The 21,968-nt window shown below is 36.2% G+C and overlaps 1 protein-coding gene and 1 pseudogene across 3 annotated transcripts in view; both read left to right on the top strand.

Moving 5' to 3' along the window:
- Positions 1-21,968, top strand: part of BAZ1B (bromodomain adjacent to zinc finger domain 1B) — a 68,427-nt gene that overhangs the window by 29,777 nt on the left and 16,682 nt on the right. For all 3 annotated transcript variants that reach the window (XM_019754960.3, XM_019754962.3, XM_019754961.3), the window contains exons 7-13: positions 4,600-6,301; positions 10,332-10,470; positions 11,060-11,193; positions 14,138-14,243; positions 15,128-15,226; positions 18,135-18,312; positions 20,198-20,380. In XM_019754960.3, coding sequence (XP_019610519.2) covers positions 4,600-6,301; positions 10,332-10,470; positions 11,060-11,193; positions 14,138-14,243; positions 15,128-15,226; positions 18,135-18,312; positions 20,198-20,380 — 2,541 coding nt within the window. The remainder of the gene's footprint in view (positions 1-4,599; positions 6,302-10,331; positions 10,471-11,059; positions 11,194-14,137; positions 14,244-15,127; positions 15,227-18,134; positions 18,313-20,197; positions 20,381-21,968) is intronic.
- On the top strand, positions 12,785-13,366 carry LOC141570655 (large ribosomal subunit protein eL33 pseudogene; annotated as a pseudogene).

Genomic DNA, 21,968 nt, shown 5'->3' with positions numbered 1-21,968 from the left:
AGGGATAACAATTTTTTTGTAGGCCTAATGACTTGGAGGAATGATTTACAAGGCAATTGGGTAATAGGATAACTCATATAAGATGAAATCAGCCTTGCAGCTCATTTTCCTTTTCTAATACGTTCAGTTCTAGTGTTTTGTTATTCTGTCGATAACGTTTGAACTCTTATTTTGTAATGGTATATCCTAGTGGGGAAGCTTTTGGATAGAGACATAACAAGAAAATAATACTTTTTAAGAAATTTAGAATACTGAAATAATTTGAATGATTTAATATGGTTCTTAATACATTTTAGAAACATTTTATTTTGAAATAATGTTATATAGAGAAGTTGACAAAATACTATAGAGAATTTCCCTTCAAGTAGATTGTAGGAAATTCATGTAGATCCCTTAAATGTTAACATTTACCACATTTGTTTTATTATTTTCTCTCTATACACACACCAGTTTTTTTTCCCCCAGAGATATTTGAGAGTAGGTTATAAGACAGGATGCCTTTTTACAAAATACTTGAATATGTGTTTTTAAAAACAAGGATATTTTCTAATGTAACTATATAGTACAGTTATCAAAATCAGTAAATTAACATTGAAACAATACTATTACCTGACCTATATAGTTCTTACTCAAATTTTGCCATTTATCCCCATAACATACTTTTAGCCAAAAAATTTTCATTTTGGTTTTAATAGGATCCAGCGTAGTTTCATATATTACATTTACTTATGTCTCGTGAGGCTCCTCTGATATGGAATAATCCTGCTGTTCTTTGTCTTTTAAAAACCTTGACATTTTTAAAGAATACAAGCCAGTTTGTTTAATGCTCCTCAATTTGGGTTTATTTTCTCATGATTAGATTTAGGCTATGAATTTTTGGTAGAAGCACCACAGAAATGGTGTTGTGTTCTTCTCAATGAGTTATATCAGAAGGCACGTGATGTAATTTTGTGTCATTGCTAGTGATAATTATTATATTTTAAAAGATGTTTCTTATCTCTCCCAATAACTGATGTTTTTAATAACTGTTCATAGCCGTATGATTTTTCTTTAAATTTTGGCTCTCAAAGTTTGTTTGAGTTGGAGAATAGAACAGAAGTATTTTAAAAAATTAAATTATATTTTCAAAGCACTTAAAATATTTTATACCGTGTTTCCCCGAAAATAAGACCTAGTCAGACCATCAGCTCTAATGCATCTTTTGGAGCAAAAATTAATATAAGACCGGTTATTGTATTATACCCGGTCTTAAATTATAGTAAAATAAAACTGGGTCTTATATTAATTTTTGCTCCAAAAGATGCATTAGAGCTGATGGTCTGGCTAGGTCTTATTTTCGGAGAAACAAGGTAGTAACACATTTCACAAGTTTGCTGATGGAGGCATCTAGGTTGAGACAAACCCACTATATGAATGTTGCTTTGAAACTCCTAACATGGTTCCTTGGGTGAATGAGAAGAGTAAAAGAAGAATCAGAATATAGACAGCCAAAGTTTTCTAATTTAGGGTTCTTGCTGCTCACTGTTAAGTTAAATTTAGCATGTAAATGGGCTGCTCTAAATCAAGTTTCTTCATTTTTCTTGTTAGATTTCCTTTTTTGTGGTAGTGGTGGTTTGTTGCAGGTGACAGGGAACAAGTATAGAATTGTATATACTATTTTCTTATAGCCTCTCATGTTGCTGAGACAGATAATTATTCTTTCTTGTTTAGCAATTAGGAAGGGCTTTTACTGACAACTATAATAATACTGTTAATCCAGATGTCCATTCTTTTCTCCCTCCCTCCTCTAGTAGATTACTTATTCTGAATGGGAGGTAGGGGACACCCTTAGCACATAAGTGGTTTTATACTTTTTCAGATCCCCCTGAGTCCAGCCATGCTGGCTCCCCATTTGGCTGTGACTGCCCAGCATGCCCTATGCTGAGATGATCCAGTTACTGAAGGACTGCTCACGCTGGGAGCTGGCCTGTTGGGAGGGGGTTGGGTGAGTTAATTTCTTTCATTTTTAAGAGAAAAAAAGTTACATGGTGTGGCTTGGCAAAAAACACACCTTATAAATAAAAATGGGTAGCTGGACCCTTTTTCATGGTTAAGCCATCCCAGCTCTTTCTTGCATAATTTCTGCAAAATATATTGCTTCTAAGTAGAAGAAATTAGAGGAAACTTATGCTAAATTTGAATGACTTTTTAAATAGAAAGAAACAATCAGTAAATTAAATGGCCCAATTATAATCGACCCTATTAAAACATCTAAAATGGTGAAAATGAAACAGTCTCAAATTGGTGTCCTTTTTAGAATGATTTAAATATAACCTGTTATCCTAAGCATTAGAAAATGTATTATTCTATTTTGTCTGTACTCCGAAGATTTTCCAAGGCTAGCTGAAGACGTTGGTTAACTCTTGGGAGGCACATTTTTTGTCTTTAATTCCTGCCAGGATAGTGTTGGGTCTTACTCTGTGATTTATAGAATCGTCTTGAAATATGGTTCTCTATTGTCCACAAGAAGAGTGAAATCTTACCTAAGTTATCTTTGCTTATTCTTTTTAACTTGTTGAAACTATTTCTGGGGAACCAGAACTGGGAGATTCTGCAGGGATGTATCCCCTGAGTCACTGATAATGTTTATATTCTGTAAACTACAAATTTGTCAGCCCATGTTGATGCTGATAATTGAGTAACCCAATTTAGTCAGGCAACAAAAACAGTCAGCTAGAGGAACCATAACCTGTAATTGCCTGTAATTCTTAAAAGGCAGATTGATTTTTAAAGTTAGAGAACAGAGCCAGAAAAAGGGTTTGTTAAGTATAAGCCCATTTATTCATTGCAGACCATACTTAAACCTCTTGTGCTGCCTTGGTTTTGTGAGTTTGTTTCTCTGATTATATTCTTATATTTGGCAATGTAGTACAGCTTATTAAATTTTACTATTCCTGTTTGTTTACTCCAAACAAGAGCATAGGTGTTTTTCTGTATCATCTCTGGGATTTATTTCACCATAGCCATTTCCCTATAAAAGGGGTTCATAATTTCCTATTTGATAGTCTTTAGCTGTTTCCTTGCCTACATCTCATTTCACAGTAACCTGTTTTACCTACTGCCTCTAGATTGCTTCTTCATGTGTTGCTCTGATCAAGTTAGTTCCTTCCACTCAAAAACCTGAAGTTTTCTAGAATTAAGTATTCTTAAAGTAATCTAGTCTTTCTCCTAATCACTTGAAACAATTATTTCTTTTGAAATTGGCGGTACTTTTTATTGGTGGTTATTATTTCATTTAATTTGTGTTTTAGCTTCCAGTCCTTTTCTTAGTAATTATATTCTTTAAAGCATGGAAATCAAGTGTTTTTTGTTTGTTTGTGTTTTTAAATATACATTTAAACAGAAACAGTGGTATCCTGACAGGTTGACTGGTTCTAACGTAGTAACACATTTCTGTATGACGAGGATAAGGTAGAGGTTTGAGGAGACAGGAGAAGATGTGTGTCAAGGGAAGTGGGAAAGTGAATAGACTAAGGGAATACTGTGATTACTGGGTGCCATTCAGGAGAGGTACCTGGTTATGAATTTAAATAAGACTACACAGTCATTGTAGTTTTTATTCTAGTCTTGTTTAAGCCAGACACGTGCAGGCCAGGAGTAACTAGATACGAGAGCAAAGGAGACGAGAGAACTGTCGCTTTATGCAGGACTGATTATAATTACTGACTGGACTTTAATCTGGGTAAGAGGGATAAGGAAGTGAGCATGGTGAAAATGTGATAGAATTAGCAGATTTAAAGTCGTGGTGGGGTTGAAGGATTGCAGAGTTGGGATGCTTGAGGGAGTGAATTAGAAAGATGTGAGGGGATGATCAAAGAGAATGATACGAAATTGAGAATTTAGAGGGCTTCTAGCTACTAATATATTCATGGGAATGAGTTCTGGAGTTATGGGGAGACAACAAAGGGGGGTTTGAGAACTAGGAGGCCGTGGTCACGGTGGCTTTTTATTTGTGAGCAGTGTTTTTGTTGTTGTTAGTATACTCACTGATACTTTTAATAAGAAACCATACTTCTGAATTTAGACAAAAATTCTTACACAGTAAACGCAGTAAACTTTCTCTTTAAAAGCATATACTACCCCCCATTGAGAACAAATGCTTAAAGGATAAAAATCCAGTCCTGGCTCAAGAGCAGTACTTTTGAAATTTCTCACATGTTGCCATTCCTAGATAATGGATATCCTTCATCCGAGATCCATGGATAAATTCTGAAATTGTATGCATAGTTTTTGTGTGTTGTTTCTGAGGAAAGGGTTCATAGTTCATTAAAGTATTTAAGAACCTAATCTGTATATAAACAGAAAGCTAGTTGCATAGCAGAAATGTCTAATATTAGAGCATAGATTTTTAAGTGTGGGTATCGAGAGTATTTTGTGTTGATATGGCTAAAACATTAGCTAACATTCATGTGTTTGTTTTTTTCAGGGACATAGTGTCTATGAAGAGAAATGAATATGTAGTTTTACCTGAATAGTAGAAAGAGGGCCTTTAGGGTGCTTAAATATTGCTTCTTTAAATTAGTTTTTAAAATTAATTTTGCTCCTGTTCTTAAATTCTAGTACATGACTCTCAACCCTTCTACTAAGAGGAAAAATACTGGATCCCCAGAGAGGAAGCCCTCAAAGAAATCCAAGACGGACAGCTCTTCTCTGAGCTCACCGCTAAACCCTAAGCTATGGTGTCATGTACACTTGAAGAAATCCTTGAATGGCTCCCCACTCAAAGTAAAGAACTCAAAGAACTCCAGATCCCCAGAAGAGCACCTGGAAGAAGTGATGAAGATGATGTCGCCTAACAAGCTACACACTGACTTTCACATTCCTAAGAAAGGCCCGCCTGCCAAGAAGCCAGGGAAGCACAGTGACAAGCCTTTGAAAGCAAAGGGCAGAAGCAAAGGCATCCTGAATGGACAGAAATCCACAGGGAATTCCAAATCTCCAAAAAAGGGCCTGAAGACTCCGAAAACCAAAATGAAGCAGATGACTTTGTTGGACATGGCCAAAGGCACTCAGAAGATGACACGAGCCCCCCGGAATTCTGGGGGTACACCCAGGTCCTCGAGTAAACCTCATAAACATCTGCCTCCTGCTGCCCTCCACCTTATCGCCTATTACAAAGAGAACAAAGACCGGGAGGACAAGAAGAGCGCCCTGTCCTGTGTTATTTCCAAAACAGCCCGTCTTCTGTCTAGTGAAGATCGAGCTCGTCTCCCAGAAGAACTGCGAAATATTGTTCAAAAGCGCTTTGAGCTTCTAGAGCACAAAAAGAGGTGGGCCTCTATGTCTGAAGAACAGCGCAAAGAATACTTGAAAAAGAAACGAGAAGAACTGAAAGAAAAGTTGAAGGAGAAAGCCAAAGAGCGGAGAGAGAAAGAAATGCTTGAGAAACTAGAAAAACAGAAGCGGTATGAGGACCAAGAGTTAACTGGCAAGAACCTTCCAACATTTAGACTGGTGGACACCCCCGAAGGGCTGCCCAACACTCTCTTTGGGGACGTGGCCATGGTGGTGGAATTCCTGAGCTGTTACTCTGGGCTCCTCTTACCAGATGCTCAGTATCCTATTACCGCTGTGTCCCTTATGGAGGCTTTGAGTGCAGAAAAGGGTGGCTTTTTATACCTGAATAGGGTGTTGGTCATCCTCTTACAGACCTTACTACAAGATGAAATAGCGGAAGATTATGGTGAGTTGGGAATGAAGCTGTCGGAAATCCCTCTGACTCTGCATTCTGTTTCAGAGCTGGTGCGGCTCTGCCTGCGCAAATCTGATGTTCAGGAGGAAAGCGAGGGCTCAGACACAGATGACAATAAAGATTCAGCACCATTTGAGGACAATGAGGTCCAAGATGAGTTCCTGGAGAAGTTGGAAACCTCTGAATTTTTTGAGCTAACATCAGAAGAGAAGCTGCAGATCTTGACAGCACTCTGCCACCGAATTCTCATGACATACTCAGTGCAAGACCACATGGAAACCAGGCAACAGATGTCCGCAGAGTTGTGGAAGGAACGGCTTGCTGTATTAAAGGAAGAAAATGATAAAAAGAGAGCAGAGAAACAGAAACGGAAAGAAATGGAAGCCAGAAATAAAGAAAATGGAAAAGAGGAGAATGGGTTAGGCAAAACTGATAGGAAAAAAGACGTTGTGAAGTTTGAGCCCCAAGTAGATATGGAAGCTGAAGACATGATTAGTGCTGTGAAGAGCAGACGGCTGCTTGCCATTCAGGCTAAGAAGGAGCGGGAAATCCAGGAGAGAGAAATGAAAGGTAAAAACTTATGTTGAAAGAAAAGGGGAAGAAGCCCTTTAGGAGATAGCAAAAGTAAGGAAATTACTGAGGTAATGGTGGAGTCTATTTGTCATAACTGTGTAGTTATTTCTGTATGTAACAACCCAGGCCCTACTACGTATGTAGTATTCTAGCAGGAGTGTTCAGCCTGGCACTCTGCAATTCGTGATAGTTTGGCTTAGAGTAATGTGATGTTAGCATCTTTTCTGGCTTTTCTGGTTTGTACCAATCCACAAATAGGCATAGTGGAAATAACATATGACCTGGAAATTGCTGGTAAGAGTTCTAACCCCACCTCTGACTTAGCTGTGTTCCTTGGGGCAAGTTACTTATTCGTGCCTCAGTTTCCTCATATGCTTAAGATTGTTGTAACAAATGAATGACAAGGTATTTGAAGCTGTCAGCATAGTTGCCAACTTAGATATTAATATATATTAAATTTTTTTATTAAGATGTAAGAACATAAAAATTTGGGGCTTTGTTGAGAGCCCCATTAAATCCGAACTTTTAAATAAACAGCTTTATTAAGAAATAATTCATATACCATGCAATTCTTCCATTTATAATGTACAATTCAATGTTTTTCCTTTTAACACATTCACAGATACGTACAACCTTCACCACAATTTTAGGACATTTTTATCACCTCAAAAAGAAAGCCCATACCCTTTGGCTATTATCACTCCACCCTCCCATCCTTCCCAGCTTTCAGCAACTACCAGTCTACTACTGTTGCTAAAGATTTGTCTGTTTTGACATACATAAATGGAATCATATAATATGTGGTCTTTTGTGCCTGGCTTCCTTCACTTACCATAATGTTTTCAAAGGTTCATCCATATAGTAGCATGTTTCAGTAGTACTTCATTCCTTTTAATAGCAGAATACTATTCCATTGTTTGGATAGACCACATTTTGTTTTATCCATTAATCAGTTGATGGACATTTGGTTTGTTTGTACCTTTTTGGCCATTATTAATAATACTGCTATAAGCATTGGTGTACAATTTTTTGTGTGGACATATCTTTTCATTTCTCTTGTGTATATTCCTAGGAATGTAATTGCTGGGTTTTATGGTAACTCACCGTTTGAGGAATTGAGCAGGTCTACTTAATGTGTGGACATTTTTCAAAGTGGCTGTACAATTTTGCATTCCTACGAGCAGTATATGAAGGTTCTGATTTTGCCACTTGTCTGCATCCTCATCGACACTTGCTGTTATATGACTTGGATTATAACCGTCCCAATGGTAGTGAATTGGTATCTCACTGTGGTTTTGGTCTGCATTTCCTTGATGACTGATGACGCTGAACATCTTTTCATGTCCCTGTTGGTCATTTGTATATCTTCTTTGGAAGAATGTTAATTCAGATCTTTTGCCCATTTTCAAATTGGAATTTTTGTCTTTTTTTATTTTTGAGTGGTACGAGTTCTTTATATATTCTAGATATAAATCCCTTTCCTATCAGATATATGATCCCATGTATTTTCACCTGTTTTTATGCATTGTCTCTGTGCTTTCTTGATAGTGTCCATCAGTTTTTTCCTTTTGGTTGCTTGTGGCTTTGGTGTCATCTAGGAACCCATTGCCAAATCCAAGGTCATGAAGATTTACCCCAGTGTTTTCTTCTAAAAGTCTTAAAGTTTTAGCTCTTACCTTTAGGTTTCTGATTCATTTTGAGTTAATTTTCATATATGGTATGAGATAAAGGTCCAACCTCATTCTTTTGCATGTGACTATCCAGTGATGTCCCAATGTCTTTTGTTCAAAAGATTTTCTTTCCCCATTGGTACCTTTGTCAAAAATCATTTGACTATAGACGTGCATCAGTCTATTTCTGGACTCTCAATTCTATTCCATTGATCTATATGTCTATCCTTACACCAGTATTACAGTGTCTTGATTACTGTTGCTTTGTAGTAATTTTTGAAGTGGGAAAGTGTGAATCCTCCGACTTGTCTTTGTCAAGATTGTTTTGGTTGTTCTGGGTCCATTGCGATTCCACGGTAATTTTAGAATTACATGTAGCTTGTTAATTTCTACCAAGAAGCCAGCTGAAATAGAGGTTGTTTTGAATCTATACATCAATTTTGGGATCTATGGATCTAATAGACCTATTGCCATCTTAATGATATTTTCTGTTCTGATCCATGAATATGAGGTTTTCCATTTATTTAGATCTTCAATTTCTTTCAACAACGTTTTATAGTTTTCAGAGTATAAATTTTGTCCTTCTGTTAAATTTATTTCAAATAAAGCTCAATACCCAAGGGTTCTGCTTTGCCATTCCTCATTCTGTATTTGTTTCTCCCATCTTGTAGCATGTGATCCCAGGCTGTCATCAGTATCGTTTACTTACTTGATCAGTTTTCTGCGTACACAAAATTAGTTTCAGAATTGCTGTCACCACAGTAAACCTACTAAGTGTCTTAGGTGGTTTTTTTTTGGTCATTTACACTATTTTGATCACTGTTACAGTTTCCAAACTTATGAAAATTTCCAGCTTATAAAATGAAGGTGGTAAAAACCATTTATTTGTCAAAGTTGGATATTTAGAATTAGATAGACAGATACTAGAAATAGTCTTAAATTATATGTGACAGATTTTAGGTTAAGTCTAACAACTTTACTTTAGTGGTTCTTTCATTAGAAAATACGTAATATCTCTTTTATAACAATTTAGGTTATACTGTTTATGGCCATTGAAATGTTTTTACATATATACGCACACCATGTGTGAGTATGTGTATATATGTACTTTCCAATTTGGAAGATGCTATGTATACTTGCATTCGGATTAGTGTTATTTATATCACACTTCAGCTGTGTTTTACCTGAAACATAATGATTTCTTCTTGAGTTTCTGTGTGTTATATTTATCTTATCATAGGAGAAAAGCGAGGCAGAAGATACTGTATTATTGATATAGAGAAACGGGACAAAGAATATTAGTATTTTGCCACGGCCAGTATTTGAATTAGAGTTCAGGTCTTTCATATCTAGTTCAGTGCTGTAACCTCTGACACTAAATTTGGTCTTCTTTTGACTACTTGCCCAGATTCTTTTTTGTTTGTTTGTAGCTGCAGGAGAAGAAGCTTTTCCTTTATTGTGATTTGACCATCACTCTTTATCATTTACATTTGTGTACAGACCTCTACTGAAATCATTGTTGGGAGCATAGTTTCATTCAGACTAGAAAACTGTTTATTAAAAGGTAACAAATGCTATGTTGTGTTTAAATAAATGAGATTTGTCTTAACTTTTTAAAAAATAACATGGTTAGACTGATAAATTTTCCAGATTCTCATCATCTTGTAGATGTTTAACTGGGCTTTTGTTGTTCAGGGAAATTTCAGTTGGGATAGAATAAACCCATATAACGAATGATCAGAAATTGATTAAAACTTTTTTTATGTCACTAACAGTAGTAACTTGCTGAACAACTCAAAACATAGTGTTCAGTATGCAGTTACTGTTATTATCCACAAGTGCTTCTCTGCCCCTGTTTTTCCAATTCTTTTTCTTGTCACCAAGGCTAATAAGCTGAGTTACTATCAAATTCCTCCAAGGCTGAAATTTGTTTTATCTTGAAATAGCTATTCTAGTTTTATTCATCCTGATCATTTTGAGGATCGTATGACTGGTCCTATCATGTTTCAGTTAATTCCATTTAAGGACTGTTTAAGGTTACATTTATAATTAATTATTAATAAAATAAAATTAATTTAATTATTGCAATTAATATATTATATTTTGGAGAGAAAAGATTTTGCATTGAGCTGATGGCTGAGATATCACCAAAATTCAAAGCTCATTGAAGGACCAGATAGAAATTGCTGTTGTCACATGTCATTTCTTATAACAGATTGGAATTAGGAGGAAAAACTTTAAGGTTTGATGCAAATCGACTTTATACCAGGCACTTTGTACTCCATATTTTATTTAAGTTGTAAGAGTGGAATTTACTAGAAAAAAAAAATCTAGTTGATTCTTTTTGTCTTTAACAGTGAAACTAGAACGCGAAGCTGAGGAAGAACGAATACGAAAGCACAAAGCAGCTGCTGAGAAGGCATTCCAGGAGGGAATTGCCAAGGCTAAACTCGTCATGCGTAGGACTCCTATTGGTACAGATCGAAACCATAATAGGTAAGTTGAACTGAATTTTTGTCATCTTGTAGGGCCTTTATGTTTTTACTAGTTATGAAACTGTTAAGTATTAGGTTGGTGCAAAAGTAATTGCGGTTTTTGCAATTGTTTTTAACCTTTTAAACCGCAATTACTTTTGCACCAACCTAATACGAAGACTAGGCAAGCTTCCCTGTTCATGGATTTTGGAAACAGAATTGCTTATCACATTCATTGAGTATTTACTCTGCCAAATGCTAGGGTTACAAAGTTAAATGAGACATGACCCTGTTCTTGAAGACACCAGAAATATGGAACTTATAAATTATGGTGATAGGTGAAATGTGAACCAGATAGAGGTCTTTGGAAATTGTAATATATTTGAAATGCATACATTGTCTGGAACCTAAAGTAGAGAAATATTAGAGTTATGAAAATTACAGATAAGTAAACAAGACTGAAATTCCAAAACTTTTGGTATTCTTTGCTTTACTTTATAATTTGTATATTTCTGAATGTTCAGTAATATTCTGTAATCATCTGCCCAAACAACAAAGTCATCCTGTGCTCATGATGTATCATGTTATTAATATGTAGTTGTGATTTGTAGATACTGGCTCTTCTCTGATGAAGTTCCAGGATTGTTCATTGAAAAAGGCTGGGTGCATGACAGCATTGACTACCGGTTCCACCACCACCGCAGAGACCACGCAGACTCTCCCGATGAAGATTACTGTCCCCGTAGTACGTATATCTGTTAGTTACTTACCCTGCTCAAGTAGGGTAAATATTAGGACTCTTCCCTCTGTCACCTTTTCCATTCGCAAAATTTCTTTATTGCCTTCTTAGGTAGATGCATGTGAGTGGGGTGGGAGAATCTGAAATGTACAGAAAGAAGGGAGGAAACTAACATTTTGATTATCAACTTTGTTCAGGCATAGTGTAAAAAGATAGAGCTTGGAAACTACTCGTGTAAAATCTAATTCTCAAACAAGATGTTGACAATAGATTTTACACGAGTAGTTTTCAAACTTTGTTTCTTGGAAATTGAGGTAAGAGGGATAAGAAGGCAGTTTATGTCTTCTTCCACTTTTAAAATTCATTTATTCAGTATTTATGGAGCGTCTCTTATTTGCCTACCAATTTTTCATGTGCTGTGGTACGAGATAGCAAATAAGACAGATAAGGTTCTAAATGTCATTGAACTCAAATTCTAGTGAGGCAAAACAACATCTAACTAAAAATAAGTGACTGAGAAGGAGGTCAGGAAGGGGCAGATTATGTTCTTTTCCTTGATCTGGGTTCTGGTTACATGGGTGTGTTCAGCTGGTAAAATCAATACAGAAATGTACTTTTCTAAGTATATATATGTATATCTTTTCGAGGTGTGTATGTATATATACATACTCAGTATATATATACACTCATATATATATACTGTATATATGTGTGTATATATGTATATGTGTATATGTATATATGTATGCATATACATATACATGTACATATATACATGTGTGTATATGTGTGTGTGTATATATATATATATATATATATACACCTACATACTACATACACACACACACACACACACACACACACACACACACACACACAGTTGACCCTTGAACAACACAGGTTTGAACTGCAGAGGTCCACTTGTATGTGGACTTTTTTCAATAAATACCTGGACGGTTTTTGACCCACGGTTGGGAGTCCATGGGTGTGGAGGACTGACTACAGATTTTATTTAGGGGACTTGAGCATCCTCGGATTTTGGTACCCGAGGGGGCTCCTGGAACCAATCCCCTGTGGATACCGAGGGGAATTAAGTTTTTGGTGAGTCAAAAGTTTTATGTGGCTTTTCGACTGCACAGGGGTTTGGTGCCTCTAATCTGTGTTGATCAGGTGTCAACTGTATAATATTGCAAGGAAGAAATTAAATATATATTTTTTTAATTAAAAAAACCCAGATGGTTAGGCTAGATCAGGTTTTCTCAACCTCAGCTTTATTGACATTTTGAGCCAGATAATTCTTTGTAGCAATAGTGACAACCAAATCGGTCTCCGGACATTGCCAGATGTCCCCTGGGAAGCAACATGGCTCTGAGTTGAGAACCACTGGGTTAGATGATCACAAGCTTCCTTCCAGCTCCACTTTCTATAACCTAATAAAAATTGCTTCTCAAATATTAGATTATGTTTTTTTGAGAAGCCTGTTTTTAAAAAGTAGTTTTCCTTCATTTTAGAGGAACTTGTAATCCAAATTACAAACTCAGGAAATTGTTAAATATGGTAATTAATATATAGCCCAAATTTCAAATTTAAGGCGTTTTCGTGTTCAATTATGTTAAGTGCTAGATTGTAATACTTAGTATAAAAGTCTATTTCTGGCCTTTTCTGCCATCTTGGGGCTTGTGGAGGCCTACTGGGAACAGGACTTCTAAAATGACAAATTTGTCTGGAAGGCTGTGGTCCAACGCCATTTTTGCTGGCTATAAGTGGCGTCTCCGGACCCAGAGAGAGCGCGCAGCTCTTAAAATTAAAGATGTTTATGCTTGAGATGAAACTGACTTCTGTCTAGGAAAGAGCTGTGCTTATATGTACCAGGCCAAGAACAACACAGTGACTCCTGGTGACAAACTGAACAAAACCAGAGTCATCTGGGGAAAGGGAACTTGCACTCATGGAAACAGTGGCATGGTGGTTCATGCCAAATTCCAAAGCAACCTTCCTGCTAAGGCCGTAGGACACAGAATCCACGTAATGCTGTACCCCTCAAGTATTTAAACTTACTGAACAGTAAATAAAGTGGATTTGTTCTCAAAAAAAAAAAAAAAAAAAAAGAGTCTAGTTCTGGTAGACTCTGTAACCTCATCTGGTAGACCCCAGGTGAGGGCAGTTTGAGGGCAGTAAGTTGAAGTCAGCATCTTCAGACATAGAGATTCCAATGGGTTGAGAGACTGAATGTGTTTCAGAAACTTAGTGACTGTCCTTAGAAATTGGGCCTCCACAGTTACAGCTCCTGAGAGAAGGTTGGCATCCAAATCCCTTCACTTCTAGAGCATCCTGGTAGATGTTGTTGCTTCATGTTTTCTAGTTCTAGCATGGCAGGATCTCACCAAAATTACCTGACTGAAAAGATAAAAAAAAGATTGTGTTAGTATTGCAGGGGTGAGAATGGGAGCAGGGGAGCAAACCAATCGTAGTATTAGGTAAGACTTCAAATATTGGCATAAGATCTATCTATCTTTATTAATGTCATATGTTAGTGTATAGGAACTGGTTTACAAAAAAGGTAATCATGTCTGACCTTTGAAGCTTCCAGGGATAAGTTTGTAGTAGATATGTTTTGATTGACTCTCACTACAGATGCCTTTGTGTTAATATTGGAGTAAATTATTTATTTGCTTTGATAGAAAGAGATTTAATCATCCCCCTCCATTGTAAGTTGTGTAACTCTTAAACTTTGAACTGTGCAATGATTCAGCTGTATAGAGAGCAAATATCTCAGATAGTGTGCTATATGTTAAGATTTTTAAGAGAAGTTAGCATCTATTGTATATGTAGATATATTTAAGATGCAGCATCTGTGTTAATTGTTGGATTTGATGTAGTGTACTGCTTAGGTTTGAAACTAGGAATTGGATATTTACTATTTTCAACTTAATGTATAAATTTTTCATAGGTAAGAAAGCAAACTTAGGCAAAAATGTAGGTGTGAACATACAACATGGACCAGCAACAGAAATCGCTGTAGAGACCACCACCCCCAAACAAGGACAGAACCTATGGTAATGTGAGCATTCATCTGGTTGCTCTTTCTTTTCCCTTTTCAATGTAAGAAACTATTTAATATAATGATACCAATGAGTTAGTGATTATTAAGGTCATTTTGTGTGACTTTGATTTCTTGGATGTGTAAACTCATTGCTTTAAAAGCAGACTTGATTTTTTGATAAGGAAATATTTGTTTGTTCTAAGGTTTGGAAATTTTATTCCCCGCCCTCATAATGTAACCTTGTATACTATATGATAGATGTGACATAGTGTTGGAAATACTTTTCAGTCTATTTGGTAATAGAAGTATTTAGGATTTTCATCTTCATTAATTAAAGAATAAAAAATTATATACATAGCCATTAATCTTCTTTTGTGTCATTCTGCTTTCAGGCAGGGAGCTAGATTTTAAAAAGGTCCTTTGGACTTTGTGATTGCATTAACTGTTTTAGTTATGTTCATCTTTGGTGTAATGACTGTTGATCTTTTATTTTTGGATATGTTTACTCTTTGAAGGTGTGTGGACAAATATGCCTATTAACTTTATAAAATTTGCCTGATTATATTTTAGTAAGAAACGTTGGCTCCAATAGCCAGTGATAAAGTTAACATTAAGCCTCATAGAAATAGTAAATTGGGGCGGCTGGTTTGCTCAGTGGTTAGAGTGCAGTGCTCATGACACCAAGGTCTCCAGTTCGATTCCCACATGGGTCAGTGAGCTGCGCCTCCACAACTAGATTGAAGACGACTTGACAGTTCCCCAATTAAAAAAAAAAAAAGTAGTTCCTATTGTAAGCAAGTTTGGGATTCTGCTCTCCCAACTCCCACCATCAACCCTAGATCCCTTTCTTAGTTTGATCTCCCTCCCCCCTTATTCAGCTCTGTTTTGCCCCTACAGGTTTTTATGTGATAGTCAGAAGGAACTGGATGAATTGCTAAATTGCCTTCACCCTCAGGGAATACGAGAAAGTCAGCTTAAGGAGAGATTAGAGAAGAGGTAAGGATTTTCATCTTGCTCCTCACATGTTACTTCTCTTCAGCATTAGATATTATAAGTACCTTAGAGGGTTTTTATTTTTTTATTTTTGTTTATCTGTACACTTAAATTTTTAAAAATGTCTGTAACTCTTTTATATTCCTTTTGCTTGGTATTTTCTTGGTACATCATGCTTGTTTGGAAAAATATGCATTTAAACCATGTATACACAGGGTAGCAGGACTAGTCATTGAATAATGTATGCCATGCACCACGCTGAGAGCCGCTTTGTAGGGAGGAAGCCTTGCAAATGCAGTTCCACATCAGCTGGTGTTCAAAAGTTTTCTCTCATATTCAAAATAGCCAAAAAACGAAAATAACCTTAGTGTCCATCAACTGATGGATGGATAAAGCACAATGTGGTTTGTGTATCCATAAATTCAGCCAGAAAAAGGAATGAAGTACTGACACATGCATTGACATGGATGAACCTAGAAAACGTTTTGCTGAGTTAAAGAAGCTAGACTTAAAGACCACCATATTGTCATCTAGAATAGGAAAATCCATGGACAGAAAGCAGATTAGCAGTTGCCAGGGGGTGGAGGAAGGGGAGAATTGGGAGTGACTATTAGGTATGGGATTTCTTTATGGGGTGATGAAAATGTTTTGGAATTAGGTAGTTTTAATGGTTCCACAATATAAAAACCACTGAAAGTGTATGCTTTAATATTGTGAGTTTAATGTTATGTGAATTACATCTTAGAAACCCCCAAAATTCACAACAAAATCTGTTCTGTGTACAAAATTAGCATCAACTCCATCTGGATTTGCTAGTGTCCTTCCTGTTCTAGCCATTGTTTCTATCAAAGCCAGGACAAGGTTTTGCCTTAAGGCCACCTTTAATTTCTGACCGCGTGCATCATGGTTGAATTTAGGTTTGATTGAAGAGAGAAGGAAAATACCATTCAGTATATACTGTGTTTCCCCAAAAATAAGACCTAGCCGGACCATCAGCTCTAATGCATCTTTTGGAGCAGAAATTAATATAAGACTGGGTCTTATATAATATAAAATAAGACTGGGTCTTATATTAATTTTTGCTCCAAAAGACACATTAGAGCTGATGGTCCAGCTAGGTCTTATTTTCAGGGAAACACGGTACATGTTCTGCAACTTTGCCAGGCTTTTGTGAGTGATAATGGGTACATCTACTGGTTTTAGCCCACTGCTTAATGTGTAAGATCAGTTAAATTTATATTCTGAATCATGCTGCATTGATACAGACATGAGACTAGGCAAATTAAGAAAGACAAGGGAAAATGTCAGTACTCAGAACCACAAAGGAGTACAGTTCTATAATGTTCCTTCTGTTTAAATATTTGCTAGGTACATGTGTTGGATTGAAAGGACTTGATCCGTTCACTAAATGTGAACGGATCAAATCCTTCCATTAAAAGGTTAGAGATTGTCAGGATTAAAAACAAAACTTAACTTTTTTCCTTTGGTTTTGTTGATCATTAAAAAACCCCACTTCATTTTGTTTGGTTTTGTTTTAAACTTTTTAAAAGCTGTCAAATAGTATAAAGCCTTTGGGACTTTCTGCTCTTTACTTAGCACTAAAGAGCCATCAATTTATTTTTTTTTTAAGTAACTGAACTTCATCATTTTCCTTTCTATATACTGTTCCAAGACACTAATATTTGTGAATCTGCCCCAGTTTATCTATTTCTCTTGTTGATGGTTATTTGAGTTGCTTCCCCTGGGGGTAACCAAGGGGATAGGATAATGTATCACCATTTGAGGTTCAGATTTATAAAAAATATATATGCTCTTTATAAGAAAATAAGTAAAGTGATGAAGGATATAAATTAAAGGGTGTGCAGTCAATTATAGCTCAATTAAAAAAATTTTTTTTAAAGTGTGCAAAAAGCTAGGCCAGTTGGAAACTATAAAGAAATAGTTTTTTCTGTTAGATCCATTGAACATTTGTAAAAATTTGTCACATACTTAGCCACATAAACAAACTCAACAACTTAAAAAGTAGAAATCTTCAGGATACATTCTCTAATCAGATTGTAATAAAATTAGAGATAAATTCTTTAAGATGACTAAAAAAATAAAAGGGAAATTATGTTGTATCTAGAAAGCAATGGAGACTTCTTTATAAAGAAAAACAGCAGGACACAATGAAGTTGTATTCAGAGGAAAATAATATTAAAAACCCTTACTATTAAGAAAGGATGGGGAACTTAGTAGTCAGATGTCCTTGAGCTTTAGTTTTCATTTTGGTGTAGGAAGCAAACATTAAGGTTTATGGCCCACCCAGGGTAGGTAGTCTTATTGAAGTCTTTTTTGCTGGGACCTCCTCAAAGGGTTTAGTGTTAAGCTTTAGTATGTAGTGTTTAGCTTTAGTGTTAAGAGTGAACTTGAAGGTCCTTATATAGGTTTTCAGTTGAAATCATGTATCTTCTGTGTTGTGAAGTATTTCAGGCAGATGATTTAAAGTAGTCTTGGGTTGGTAGCAATTCCTGACAGCTGACATAAGCAAAGTGCACATTCTTTGGAGGAGTACAGCTTCACAGCAGGCTTCAAAGAATTCCCACAGAGAAAATTCCAAGAAACTCATGGTAAAAAAGTTACAAAATTCACAAACCAGGTACCGTGATGAATGAGAGCTAGGAATTGGAACCCACTTCAGACACTGGAATTCATCAAATACAGAATAAAATAAGGGTTTTTAAAGTTAATCTAGAATAAGAGAGATTTGAAAATCTGTTCAAGAAACATGAGACTACTAAAAAACACCAAAGACAGATGAAAAAGATCTAAATGTTTTATAGAGGTAAAACATGTTATTCAAGGAATTGAAATTTATAGACTATCTTCAGAATTCCTTTATTTTCCCTCCCACTTGCTTCAACTTTTCTAGGTACCAGGACATTATTCATTCTATTCACCTGGCCCGAAAGCCAAATTTGGGTCTGAAATCCTGTGATGGCAACCAGGAGCTCTTAAACTTTCTTCGTAGTGATCTCATTGAAGTTGCAACAAGGTTACAAAAGGGGGGTCTTGGTTATGTGGAAGAAACATCAGAATTTGAAGCCCGGGTAAGAACATGAAACACCCTTTGAAATCTCTTACTCATGGAAACCCAATTTGGAATTGTTCCCTGATATTGTTCCTGACTTCCCTAGATGATTCTGGAAATCATACATTTGGGTTTGTCTTGAAAGACACATGTGGCACCAAAACGTATTTTCCCTTTGTCATCTTATGCTGGTATCCAGAAAAATCCATTAGTTGGCTCAGAACCTTTGTTTAAAAAGAGGTTTTCTGTTAAGTTGAAGAAAACCGGCACTGGAGCCATAGTCCTGTAACATTTAACCTGTCTATTCCCATGTGGTGCTTGTGCTTTTAAGGTATGAAACATGATTGTGTATCCTGCTTTTGTCCATTCTTTACACCTGATCAGCTCAGAGTTACGCTTATATTGGGCAACACACATGCTGTTAAATGGGTCCATTTCAGAGCCCATTTATAGTCCCATTATTTGCTGCTCAGTAGGACCCGTAAGCGGTATAGGCGAAACAGTTCAAGAGACCTGATCGATACTGCACTTTAGATAGGTTTAGGTGTCAAAGATGGAGAGAAGATAGGAGAATACTATCCATCAATTATTATTGTAAAATGTTTTGTTACTGATTTTAAATAATAAAGTCCAGATTAACTCCAAATAATATATAGGGTGCCCAAAAAATGTATACAAATTTTAAGAAAGGAAAAAACTATTAAAATTGTAATACTCAATAATACAAGACACGTTTGACTTCTGCAGTTACAAGAGGTCCTCAGGGTGGTTGCCATCAGTGTCCAGATGCTTCTGATTACAGCGAACCACTATTTGAGCAACATTGACCAGTGTCCACTTGTATACATTTTTTTGACATCTTGGGTATTTGTGGGTCGTTTCAAGTTATTCATATGCATTATTATATTCGTGTGAATATAATATATATTCATATGTATTATAGTTGTGATTTCTATAATCCCCCCCCCCCATTTCCCCAAATTTATGAACACTTTCCATTTCTTTAAGTCTTTATATCTTTTGGGGGTACATACTAACCCTTGGAGTTGATAAAATCTTAAATCTTCTGTCAGAGTTTGTATTTGCTATTTGAAATAGCAAATTATATATGCATCTTATGTATGCACACCTTATATATGCAACTTTTTTCTTTTAAATTAGCCTGGTTATGAATTCTTGGTGCATTTCCTGCGGAAAAGAATTTAAACAACTCTGTGTTTTTTAAATGATTTTTAAAATTATTCAGCCCAAAGCACTTCGCCATTTTAAAATATGTATTACTTTTTTGTTTACTTAGGAAATGTTTATCAGTTGCCTACTTTGTGCCAAAATCAGCCCGTTCCTTGCTAACATCATCCTTGGGGTATCATCACTCTTTGTTTCTCTTTGTGATTTTAAAATGGTATCTTTTAATTGGCAAGTCTTGCGTGACAGAGAAGGCAGTCTTCAGTATTGAACAGCATGATTTGGTTCAGAGTGATTTAGTTTCTTTTCCCTCATTCATAAAATAAATGTGAGGCTTAGATGAGGTCAAGTATGTAAAGCATATTACCTGGCTTACAGGTAGTAAGCCAGTAGGTCAGAAAATTTTTATTCTCGTCAGTTTTTCTTTGCCTTGGGACTGTAGTTTGCACATAATAGGCACTCAGTTACTGAATGAATGAACGAGTGGCCTAACTTCGTAAGTAGAGCAACTGGCAGCATCTCCTGGATCCCTCCACTGATGAAATGGACACAGTCAGCTACTTTTAAATGCAAAAGCCATACACTGAATTGAGGAACCGGGATCAATTAATGTTATGTGACCCATTGCGGTTAGGTTGTTCGAATTTAGTCAAGGATAGTCTCCTTTCATCTTTCTCTTGGCCCTTCTCTCAATCTGGTTTTTAAATCAATTCCTGTAGGTGATCTCATTAGAGAAACTGAAGGATTTTGGTGAGTGTGTGATTGCCCTTCAAGCCAGTGTCATAAAGAAATTTCTCCAAGGCTTCATGGCTCCCAAACAAAAGAGAAGAAAACTACAAAGCGAAGATTCAGCAAAGACTGAAGAGGTGGATGAAGAGAAAAAAATGGCAGAGGAAGCAAAGGTATCTATTTAACGAAGATAGAGTTTTATGACTGTAGAAGAGTGTGATTTGGTTTTAAAATAGTCTAACCCTATGCTTTTTAGCTACTGTAAGTACTGTTCCCTGAGCCATTCTTCCATTTTTGTCACTTGCACTGAATTTTGTGATTTTCAAACTGGCCTGTGGAACACAGGCCTGTTTCTAGGGCTGGGTAATGGATCAGAATGCTCCCCCCTAACAGAGCCAATTCCTTGGTGGTGGTTTTAACATTTTTAAAAATTGTGGTAAAATATACATAACAATTTAACATTTACTGTTTTTATATGTACAGTTCTGTGTCATTAAGTACATTCACATTGTTTTGTAACTGTCACCACCATGCATCTTCAGAGCTTTTTCATCTTCCCAAACTAAAACTGTGTTTATTATAAACACTAAACTTTCCATTTTGCACCCCTCCCACCCTGGCAACCACCATTTTCTTATTGTGTCTATATATTTGACTATTCTAGGTACCTCGTTTAAGTGGAATCGTAGAATATTTGTCCTTTGGGACTGTTGTACTTAACATAATGTCTTCAAAGTTCATCCACATTGTAGCGTGTGCCAAAATTTTCTTCCTTTTTCAGACTGAATAATGTTCTGTTGTATGTATAGACCACATTTTGTTTATTTCTCTGTGGATGGACACGTGGGTCACTTTCCAGCTTTTAGCTAATGGGAATAATATTGCTATGAACATGGGTGTACAAATATCTGTTCCAGTTCCGATTTTCAGTTCTTTTAGGTATATATCCAGAAGTAGAATTGCTGGATCATACAGGTATTCTACTTAATTTCTTTTTATAGGCCCCAAATTTTAGTAAGGTCCCCATTTATTTGCTACTAAAAACTGAAATAGCATATCAAAAAAAAATTTTTTTTAATTAAAGTTTATTGGCGTGACAATTGTTAGTAAAGTTACGTAGATTTCAGGTGTACCATTCTGTATTACATCATCTATAAATCCCATTGTGTATTCACCACCCAGAGTCAGTTCTTGTTCCATAACCATATATTTGATCCCCTTTACCCTCATCTCCCACTCCCCGCCCCCTTACCCTCTGGTAACCACTAAACTATTGTCTGTGTCTGTGAGTTTTTGTTTCTCATTTGTTTGTCTTGTTCTTTTGTTCTTTTTGGTTTATATACCACATATTAGTGAAATCACATGGTTCTCTGCTTTTTCTGTCTGACTTATTTTGCTTAGCATTATATTCTCAAGATCCATCCATGTTGTCACAAATGGTCCCATTTCATCTTTTCTTACCGCCGAATAGTATTCCATTGTGTATATATACCACAACTTCTTTATCCATTCATTTATCGAAGGACATTTTGGTTGTTTCCATGTCTTGGCCACCGTAAATAAAGCTGCAATGAACATTGGAGCACACGTGTCTTTATGGATAAATGTTTTCAGATTTTTGGGGTAGATACCCAGGAGAGGGATTGCTGGGTCATATGGTAATTCTGTTCGTAATTTTTTGAGGAACCTCCACACTGCCTTCCATAACGGCTGCACCAGTCTGCATTCCCACCAACAGTGTATGAGGGTTTCTTTTTCTCC

This window comes from Rhinolophus sinicus, chromosome 3, assembly GCF_057876585.1.
Source record: "Rhinolophus sinicus isolate RSI-liver-muscle chromosome 3, RSI-T2T, whole genome shotgun sequence".
In the NCBI taxonomy this organism is placed as follows: Eukaryota; Metazoa; Chordata; class Mammalia; order Chiroptera; family Rhinolophidae; genus Rhinolophus; species Rhinolophus sinicus.
This window is presented reverse-complemented; position numbering and strand designations above follow the sequence as displayed.